The sequence below is a fragment of the Talpa occidentalis genome, unplaced genomic scaffold (genome assembly GCF_014898055.3).
Source record: "Talpa occidentalis isolate TD23 unplaced genomic scaffold, MPIMG_talOcc4v2.1 talOcc4.9, whole genome shotgun sequence".
In the NCBI taxonomy this organism is placed as follows: Eukaryota; Metazoa; Chordata; class Mammalia; order Eulipotyphla; family Talpidae; genus Talpa; species Talpa occidentalis.
In genome coordinates this window covers 107,928,565-107,939,038 of record NW_023605305.1, presented here as the reverse complement: position 1 = coordinate 107,939,038, position 10,474 = coordinate 107,928,565, and the positions used below count along the sequence as shown (strand labels likewise).

At 43.6% G+C, this 10,474-nt stretch overlaps 1 protein-coding gene across 1 annotated transcript; it reads right to left on the bottom strand.

Moving 5' to 3' along the window:
• Positions 1-1,044: 1,044 nt before the first annotated feature.
• Positions 1,045-10,002, bottom strand: DDX20 (DEAD-box helicase 20). Its single transcript, XM_037500002.1, has 11 exons — positions 9,687-10,002; positions 8,634-8,728; positions 7,976-8,144; positions 7,298-7,412; positions 7,042-7,184; positions 6,773-6,911; positions 6,617-6,675; positions 5,794-5,876; positions 5,085-5,190; positions 4,863-4,964; positions 1,045-2,528 (listed from the first exon to the last, which is right to left on the bottom strand). The coding sequence occupies exons 1-11, from the start codon at positions 9,985-9,987 to the stop codon at positions 1,366-1,368; spliced, it is 2,475 nt and encodes an 824-aa protein (XP_037355899.1). The 5' UTR covers positions 9,988-10,002; the 3' UTR covers positions 1,045-1,365.
• Between the last annotated feature and the right edge of the window lie 472 nt (positions 10,003-10,474).

The window sequence follows — 10,474 nt, the reverse complement described above, 5'->3', positions numbered from 1 at the left end:
AGGTTGGCTCACCACAAATCGAATTCGCAGAAAGGTCTGGGAACAAAATATGTGATCGTGAAGACAGCCACAGAGAATAAAGACTGTCACTTCCAATTACATTCTTCAATATCATCATTTATAGGTGAACTATCTTAATGGCTGCTCCCTTTGGATCCAAGCATTAGAAATAAAAAGTGGAGGAACAGTCCTAGAAAACACAAGATTAGGACACACTGTGGGAAGAGTTTGACAAGAATTCCGCCTTCCGAAAAATACTTAGCGCTATAACGTCCCTTTAGCCTACCCAGAGAGCAGGGCAGTTAACCTGGGTTCCACAGTTGGTCTTCAGGGGGCAGTCAATGAGCCCTTTGAAATTACATACAAATGCTTATGGAATGAAAAATTTTCTGGAATAAATCTACAGCTTTCATCATTTATAAAAGGACCGAAGAACCAACTCTTCCTGAGAAACAAAAATAAGGTTACCACTGATGACCCTCAGTAAATACACAGTGAAAGTGGGGACAGCTTTCACAATCTCAAAAACAAAACATTTAAAAGATAACCAGGCCTCCCTGGTGGCGGAGAGGTTCGGTCTCAGAGCTATCATAGCAAGAGTACAACAGCCTGAGTTCAATCCCACACACGGCGTGGCAGACCTCTCCCGTGTCCCCTGCTGCTCCCCTCAGCAGTGTATTCAGTGGATCTGCCTGTACTGCTCCCTGCTTTTTCTGGTGAATCCTCTCAACTCTTCCCTCCCACCCCAACACCTCTGGCCTATACCCCAGTTCTTCTATGCATAACTAAAGCTTCAAAAAAAAAAAAAAAAGAGGTGAATAACAAACAGATCACAAATTTAGCTCAGTTTATATTTTTACTGGAAGTAAATGGCATCAAATCAAGCATCTTTCAGAAAGTCTGAAGCAATGTTTATTCCTTCCGGCCTAAACCTAAAAGGACTTTCTGATCATCCACGCTACAAATTTCTACAAGAACACACCTATATGGAAATGCAGTCCAAGCCTTTTGTAAAGAACTCCACAGCATAAACTAACATTATTTTCAAATTTCAACTGTTTTTATTTAAGTAAGCAGTAGCATATTAAAGCTTTCTTTTTGAAATGGCTTATAGAAAATGGTACCCTAGAACCTTTGAGTTTTATGGCCCAAAAATTCTTTCAAGAATCTGACCCATGAAAATTCTTTATAAAAAAGGCCTAAATCAAAACAATCTGAAAAATAGATGTCACCTAGCAGAAAGTCTCAAGACTTTTCAAGTTCCTCAAAAAAGCCACCATATGCTATTCTATCATAAGTCAAGAGGACGATTATCTAAAGGTTTTGCTGGCTGGTGTCTCCAGGTGGTTTGAGGCAAATCTATAATCACTGGTTGCCACGCATCATTTCTTGTAGGTAAACAGTGTTCATGTGATAGGCCGCCATGCAACTCGGGTGCCTCTGAGCATTCCAGTAGTATGACTGAGAGGCAGCAGCGTAGTATTCCTGCCATGCCCTGTAGTAAGCTCTCCAGTACTCCTCATAATCCTGGTAGGTGTCAGAGAAACTCGGGTGCGTTTGCCCATGGCAGTCATACCAACTGTCTTCCTGCGAGTCTGTCTGCAGCCGATAGGAAGACCGCCTAGGAAGGTTTCTCCGGCTCTGCTTAGCTCTCTGGCTTGCCCCCTCTTTATGCCTCGCCTTTATTGGAATTTCCGACGGCTCGTGATACTCTACGAGATTAGGGGTGCCATTTCCATTTACAGGTTGTTCCAAAGTGAGATGGGCATTCACAGAAGTAGATTCAGAGTCTTTCTGCTGAGTGTCAGAAGAAATTTCCACGTATGACTTGTTTCCTTTGCTCTGAGAAGAGGTCCTTGAGCTGTAAGAATCGCTGTCGCTCTCAGAGTCTCCAGACTGGCTACTACTTGCCAGAATCTGTGTTCTCTCTTCAGTAATTCTATTTCTGACAAAACCATTTTGAGGATTCACAGTCTGGTCCCCTGGACCTGTGTAATGCCTAATGATCTCCACAGGTTTCTCCAACCCCTCTTTAATATAGTGTTCATAATCCTCCACCAGTTCTGCAAAAGTGAAAGTACATGGCAGATGGATTTTAAAGGAAGACAGACAAGGAATTTTGGGGAGTGACACAGGCAATGCTTCTTTGCCCTGCTGCTGACTGTGAGCAGTATTTTCAACAGGGGCCTGAGCAGAATTCTTCACTTGCTCGTCCAGTTGCACGGCCCCGCCCAGGCCTCGCGGTGGCTCTGCTTTTTCTGTAACTCCGCAATCTGAATGGCTTTTCGCAGGAAGCTTCTGTTTGGCGTTATTTTTTGATTTGACTGATACTGAAGAGACAGAACTATTTCTAGGTGAAACCACGTGGTTACCATGAGTTTTCTGAGTTTGAAAGGTTCTCTCTATTTTTTGAATTTGCTTTTTTAGGTGCTGGGAAGGTACGCTTGCCAGGTCACATGTCTGCACAGCTGCTTTAACCTCCACATCACAATCCAAACACTCTTCCATCAGACCGGGAGGAATGGGATCTACATAAAAGAAATTAAGAAGTATTGAAACTCTCAAACGCCCTAAACTAGTATTTTCCGCATGATTTTATAAAGTTTTCCATGGTCAAATAAAGTTAAGAAACAAAGTATACTAATAATATACGAAGAGGCTTAAATATGTTTCTACTTTAAAAGATCTAAGCAATCTGGCAGTGTAGAAATCTGTCTCAAAATACGCAAGACCCGCCCCACATGCACACGCAACACCTCCCCACCAACCTGACAGGGTCACTGAAGCGATTCTCCCATCTCTTCTCTTCTCTCTCCCCAAACCCTCCCTTATCTCACTACTGCTGACACAAAACAAAATATAGAAAATAAGACTGTCCTCCACAAAGGTTATCAACTGGGAAACAGTACAACTGCAACTCTGTACCAAATAAATCACCCTCTACTCCACCCTATACTCCACCAAGGAGGAATCACTGCCTCCGGCTGTGGAAAGAACATCTCTCTGGGGAGGAAGCTGGATGACAGTACAAAGACCTGAGGTACCTACAGCACTTACAAAGTTTTCAAAAACTTGCTGGCTCTGGCTCTCTAAATTTCCCACTCCCTCCAAATGTGACAGCTTCTTTCCACCTGAATAATCACATCTTTCCAAAGTATGATCAATTTTCATCTTAGGCAGACAGAATACACAAAGCCCTGCTCTACAGAGATCTTGCCTATCGGCTATTGGCATTGGTGCTCCCTGTGTCTGTACACACTGCTTAAACCCTCAGATCTGGATACTTCAGCAAGGGCACTAGATTCTCTGCTGAACTGATCCTTTAAATAAGCCTGATTCCTACTAAGGTCACATCTCTTGCTTGCACAGGCCTACCGCACAAGCCAATTTCCCTCCTCGTCTTGCCCCAGGAAACGCATCTAGCAGTCTGTTGTCACACACTTCCTAGCCCAATATAGATCTAACACCATGAATATCATTTTCTCAAGATTCCGGATCTGTTAACATTACATAAAAATCCAAATATGTCATTTTCCAGTATCCAAAGACAAATTTTATTTTGGTTACAAGACACTAGTATGAATCCTACCAGAAGTCTTAACCCTTTTCCAACCTTCAATTTGTTTTTTCCCACATTTAATATCCGAGAGATCACCAACAGACTTTTATACATAGAACTGACACAAGAACTCAACTGAACTTAAAAACCACCTACTCTACAAGCAAATATATTGTAAAGCAGGACATAAGCTTAAAGCAGTTAAAGAACTCTATTAAAAGATCATAAAGTGGGCCTCCCCGGTGGCACAGCAGTTGAGCGCTGGGTTGCGAAGCTGCCCGCAGCCTCTGCAGCGCCGGTTCAATCCCCAGCCGCCGGGCGAGGGTCCCATATGGCGTGCAGACCTCTCCTGCTGCCTGCTGCTCCCCTCAGCAGTGTACTTTGTCAGTCTGCCTGCTCTGCTCCCCGCTCTGGCTCTGGTGAATTCTCTCACCCTCCCGCGCTTCTGACTGTGCCCAGTGCTTGTGTAAATAAATAAATAAATCTTGAAAAAAAAATCATAAAGTAAGTTACTGCAAAGCAGATCTACTAGAATCCACAGGATCCCAGAACTGGACTTAACTAATCACTTATGGAGTTAAATATAAACTGACGAAACAATCACTGTCTTATTTTTCCAATAACTGCATTATAACCCATATTCTAGAAAGTCATGTATATACCATATAAGTTTACACACATATTATATACACACTAACATACATATATTTACATAGCTATCAATAAGCCATATTTCCACACACAAGAGTATTTTAGCATTTTTTGTTTTCAAGAGATCATTAAGTTTCAGACAAGCGTTAAGACGGCACTTTCAAAAAAGGAGCTTAATAAATAACTCTTAGCTTAATAAAAAACACTTCAAAATTTTCAAAATAGTATTCAAATTAAAGTACCATTGCTTCCCCATGACAACAAAAGATGGCATGAATTTCCTTCACAGCAATGTAAGAAATAAAATAGCCACGCTTACATAAAAGAACGAAATCAACTGCAAGGACATAAACTAAAAGAAATGAGCCTACACGGTGAGCTATTTTTCATATGTCAGTAGTTAGCTTGCAATCCACTCCCTGCTATTTGTTAGCTCTAAGACCTTAGGCAAATTACTTCTCTACGCCCCAATGTCATCCTCTATAAAAAGTAGGTAATAATAGCACATACCTCATACAATTGTTTGAGAATTAAATAAGTTTACATACATACGTGGAACAATACCCAACCAATGTAAGTACTCCGTAAGTTGTTATTTTTATTAGGCTTATCATTATTGTTTTGACAGCAAAATGAAGTATATGAAACATACCTGGTAAAGGAAGAAGGTTGATATTACATTTCTGGGCAATTTTCATCATCATATTTTCTTCTTCTCCCCGGCAACAGTAAGTCACTGTCAGTCCCAAAGTACCTAAAGCGCAAAGGGAATGGTAAGCAGTGAATCATTTTCACACAGATGACACACCAAGGTCACTTGTCACATCACAGATTCCTCCCCGTAAAGAATACACCCAAACTTTTTTTCTTTTACCAAAACGGCCAGCTCTGCCAATCCGATGCATATATGTCTCCCAATCCACTGGCACGTCCAGATTTACAACCAGATTCACCTTCTCAGCATCAATCCCACGGGAAGTCTTAAAGAACAGAGTGTTTGCATTAACTGTAGCATGACTATGAATGCACACTATACTATTCCTAGGTTCAAGAGCTAAATAAGAATAGGAGGCTATTTAGGAGCAAAAGAAAAGGAAATTCATTTTTAATAACTAATTTCAAGAATAAAGATGAGGGCTTCCCTGGTGGCGCAAGGGGTTAAGTCTCAGGACTATGAAGCTATCTGCAGCCACTGCAGCACGAGTTTGATTCTCAGCGAGGGAGCTGACCCAAATGTCGCAGCAGACCTCTCTTGTCTCACCTGCTGCTCCCCTCAGCAGTGTATTTCAGTGAATCTGCCTATTCTGTTCCCCACTCTGTCTCTGGTGAATCCTCTCACCCACCCCACACCTCTGGCTTGTACCTCAGTTCTTGGATGCATAAATAAAATAAACCTTAAAAAAAAAAAAAAAAATAAAGATGAAATATGAAACACAACCCTCAGCATTGCAGCATTGGAAAGATGATCATCTCTTGGTATACATGTGATATCCACCCACAAAAAAAAAAGATGAAATCTGTATGTCTGATAATAGAACATATGTCAAGATAGATTAGTCACCCAAACTGAACAGGAAATTTACCAAATCTGTGGAAATGAGGACTCTGCAATGAAACTGCTTCAGTTTAGCCATAGCATCAAGACGCTGATTCTGATTCATGTTGCCTAAAAAGAAAGTCATATAAAAGCAAGATAATACACACCTGTTAAATGCACAAAAATCAGAAATCATAACTCCCAATCTTAACCCTTTAAGCAACCCAACCGAAGTTACATATAAGGTATACAAGTCTAGGAAAATAAAATTCCATTAGCTGTGTTGAAATTTGGTGCTAAACTCTACTCTATAGTGAAAATATTGTTTCATTACTAAGCAATCTCCCCAATAGCGTACGATATAACCATAACTACACAAACTTAGGCTATCCCTTTAAAAACTAAGCTGAGACATAAATCAAGACTCAAAAAATGATCTCGCTGACCAAAAATTTCTTTAAAACTTTCATTCCTGTGAGGTGAGCAGTAATAATTTAGCTTTGTGTCAAAAATTAATCCCTCTTATCATTCTCCAAATCATAAAACAGTCTAATCAGGTTACTAATTCTTAATAATTTAATAATGACTATGTAAAGGAAGCAAAGTATTTCTCACTTAAAAACACACCTTTCTACAAAATTTTTAAGTTCCTCATGAGTATTTCCTAAGTTTTCGTTACATACCAAGTTAAAAAAAGGGTATCAATACATGAAATCCCAGTGAAAAATGAGCCGGAAATTTCCTTTACCCTGAAGATTCAGTGTAATTTCACAATCATAAGCTAACTCATAAAGTGTTACTTTTCCTCCTGATTTCAAGGAGACTTCAAGTCAAATACTAAACAAAGATTAAATAAGAAATGAATTTACCTGAAATGCACTCAGCAGGAAAGCCTTTAGAAGAAAGTATATCAGCCAAGTGTTGTGCTCTTTGAAAAATAACATAGAGGGTTGTAAGTTTGCAAATATCGTCCACACAGAGCTTTTAACTCACAGGTTCCCCAGGTGACCTCTTAAGGTACTTACCTGCTATGCAAATTAGAAAAGACTAAGGCCTGGTTAAATGGAATTCTGCTGAACAGTTCCTGTAAATGCTGAGTCTTTTCCTCAAAAATTTTATGGGCCAAAGGGTATGAATTGACAACTTTGTAATATTGCTTCAAACCTACAAAGAAGAGTCTTCCATTAAAACATATCTGCTAAGCCTAATAACAAACATGAAAACAATACCCAACTAGAAAAGGAAAGTTCCAGAACACGACCAGTAATGTGAAATATCCAGAATTTATTCATACCTATGAGACTTGGATCACTGGAATTTAGTCTTACAAATGTGGGCTCTCTCATATACTTTGTCAAAGCATTGGCCAAATATTCAGGGTAAGTAGCTGATACTGCCAACATCTGTTTACTGGCAGGTAAGGAAGAATAAATCCAACTGAAAAATAGAAGAAAAACACACATCATTTAGACAGAAATCACCACCTAGAAAAGTTAAAGACAGGTACTTTGGGGCATCATTTTAATAGTCAAGTTAATTATTTCTCTTACTTTATTTGCTCCTGGAAGCTGCCTTCTTCTAAAAGCTTATCTGCTTCATCAAGAATAAAGAGACGTACACTGCCTGGGTTCAGGTAGTCAAGTTCTATCAGTTGTTTAATTCTACCTAAATTTCAGAAACAAAAGTGAAACACCATGTATGTACAAACCACAGTTAACGTCTTTATTTACCCTCAGGTATATTGCTGAAATTCCTGATCTGGCCCTTATCATATGTTTATACACTAAACTAAAAATTAAAAATCTGAGTTCTGATCTTCCCTAAATGCATTATTTTTCCCTGAGGATTTCTCTCCAGTTAAGTCTCGAAACTGAACACTATTCATAGCAAAAGACTTAAACATTAAACACTGAATGCTAGATTCTGATTCATGGCTGACAGGTTAACAGAGAAGCAGATAATAACCCCAACCCAAAGCTTAGAAGGGCTTCCTAAAAACGATTTCATTCCTCTTCTTCTCAGAAGCCTATTCCATACTTGTTCATGAACACTTTTAGGAATAAAGAGTTCATAAATTCCATTAGTAATTCCAGTCATATATCTGTATCTCACTGGTCCATAACTAATACTCAAAATAATGAACATAGTTAACAGAGTCCCAAAGTCTTACTGCTACTTTAAAAATTCAGTTCCTTAAAAACCCCAGTTACGAATGAGCAATATCTTACCAGGAGATCCAACAGCAATATGACATTTTTTAAGTCTGGCTTTGTCTTGTGATAATGGAGTCCCTCCAATAAAGACATGACATTCTAAGCCTTCCATTTTGATTCCAATACTCGTGATAACAGAATGTATCTGTACAGCAATTTCTCTTGTTGGAGCCAAGATCAAAATCTAAAATAAAAAGTAAAATTATACTTTAATGAGTCAGCTGCCATTATAAAATGAACTTTCCATGCATGTGATGAATTTTTATTGACAAGGGAAACTTCCATTCATTCACTCATTCATGTATTCATTCAACAAATATTAAAGAATCTATTATGCACTAAGCAACATACAAGTTGATGGGAAGTCAAGAGTTAACAGTACAAAGTAAGCAATGTGGGAAAAATCCCTATCTGTACTCTCAAATAATGACAAAATTGACATACGTGGAGACTTACTCCATTTACGATGAGGTAATGACAGAAAGCGCCAAACTTCTAACTCTAATAATAAATCCTTGGTCACCATCCACACCGCCACCAAAGGCTCAACCATTTATTTGTATACTTCTCATGTGGCTTAACCCAATCACTTATCAAACATCTATCTCTGAGCAGCTACAGGTATTTTATCTGACCTGCAGTAATATTCACCTGAGTACTTAAATAAACTCACCTGAGTACTTAAATTTTCAAGGATAAGAGTGTCCAAAGCAATGGTGGAGAATACACAGGTTTTCCCAGTGCCAGATTTAGCTTGAACAATTAAATCTGGCAAGAGAAAAAAAAAAAAAAATCACCAGCCAGTAATGACCAGAGAAGCTTATGGTCCTCATGAAATCACAGAACTAGAACTCTCCAGATTTCCACTAGGCACCCTGCTTTCCAATAACTATCAAAACCCCATGAGCCCCTGTTCAAACACACCTTGCCCCTGAACCTCTACTGTTCCTCTTCTCAAACTTAGGACCATTTTTCAGAGCTGGAAAGAGCCTTAACAATTTGAAGTTGGGGGCCTCCCTGGTGGTGCAAGGGCTTAAGCACCGCACTATGTGACAATCCACAGCCTCTGCAGCACGAGTTTGATCCCAGGCCGGCCAGGGAGAAACCACATGGCGCAGCAGACCTCTCCTGTCTCCCCGCTGCTCCCCTCAGCAGTGTGTTTCAGTCAGTCTGCCTGTTCTGTTCCCTACTCTGTCTCTGGTGGATCCTCTCAACCCCCCACATCTGTGACCTGTACCCCAGCTCTTGTATGCATAAATAAATAAATCTTAAGGGGCCTCCCCGGTGGCGCAGCGGTTGAGTGCTGAGTTGCGAAGCTGCCAGCAGCCTCTGCAGTGCTAGTTCGATCCCGGCCACAGGGCGAGGGTCCCACTTGGCGTGCAGACCTCTCCTGCCGCCCGCTGCTCCCCTCAGCAGTGTACTTCGGTCCTTCTGCCTGCTCTGCTCCCTGCTCTGGCTCTGGTGAATTCTCTCACCCTCCCGCGCTTCTGACTGTACCCAGTGCTTGCATAAATAAATCAATCTTTAAAAAAAATAAAATAAAATGGCTAAGATGATAAAATAAAAAAAAAAAATTGAAGTTGGACAGCGCGCCTCTGTTGTACCCAGGGGGAAACTGAGGCTCCCAGAGAGCAGCGCCTTGGCCCTGGCCGAGCCCTGCCCCGGCGGCCGACCCGAGGCGCCCCCGCCCGCGGCCCCCGCCCCCGGGCCCCCCGCCCGGCCTCACCGAGCCCGCAGCGCCCCAGGGGGATGGCCTTGAGCTGCACCGGCGAGGGCCGCTCGAAGCCGGCCGCCCGCAGCCCCTCCAGCACCGGCCGCGACAGCAGCAGCGACTCGAAGTCCGCCGGCTCGGCCAGCAGCACGTCCCCGGTGCGAGTGCGCGGGCCGCCGATGTCGTGAGCCGTCCGCAGGCTCCGCGGCGGCCCGGGGCTCGGCTCCGGCCCCGGGGCCGCCTCGGCCACACGCTCCGCGGGCATAACCGTCTCCCCGGTCGCTAGGGCCGCCGGGGCTTCAAACGCCGCCGCCATGGTAGCCGCGCCGCCAGGTCTCGCGGGACTTGCGGACGGGAGGTGCGTCTGAGGCGAGAGGGAGAAAAACTTTATTGGCAGTCTCCTTCGCAGACACGGACACGCCGCGCGGAGAGGGGCGGGGCGGGGCGGGCGGGGCGGGGCGGGGCGGGCGGGGCGGGGCGGGCGGGGCGGGCGGCGGCGACCACCTCAGAAAGCGTGGCCGGAAGGCGCGGGCAGGGAGGGGAGGCCGCGTCGCTGCCCGCCCGCCGCCTGCAGAGGGCGCCGCGCGCTCGCGCTGGGGACGCCGCCCCGCCTCCCGGCGCGTCTGCCCGGCCCCGCGCCCCGCAGCGCCGTCGCCCCGCGCGGCCTTTATGACGCGACCGGGCGTCACGCCCCCCAGGCTCGGGCCCGGCGCCCCGACACCCACCTAGTCCCGCCCTCCCGCCCCCACTCGCCGCCGCCTTTGCGCCCCCAGAGCGCCCGGCTACGGCCAGATCGCGGGCTC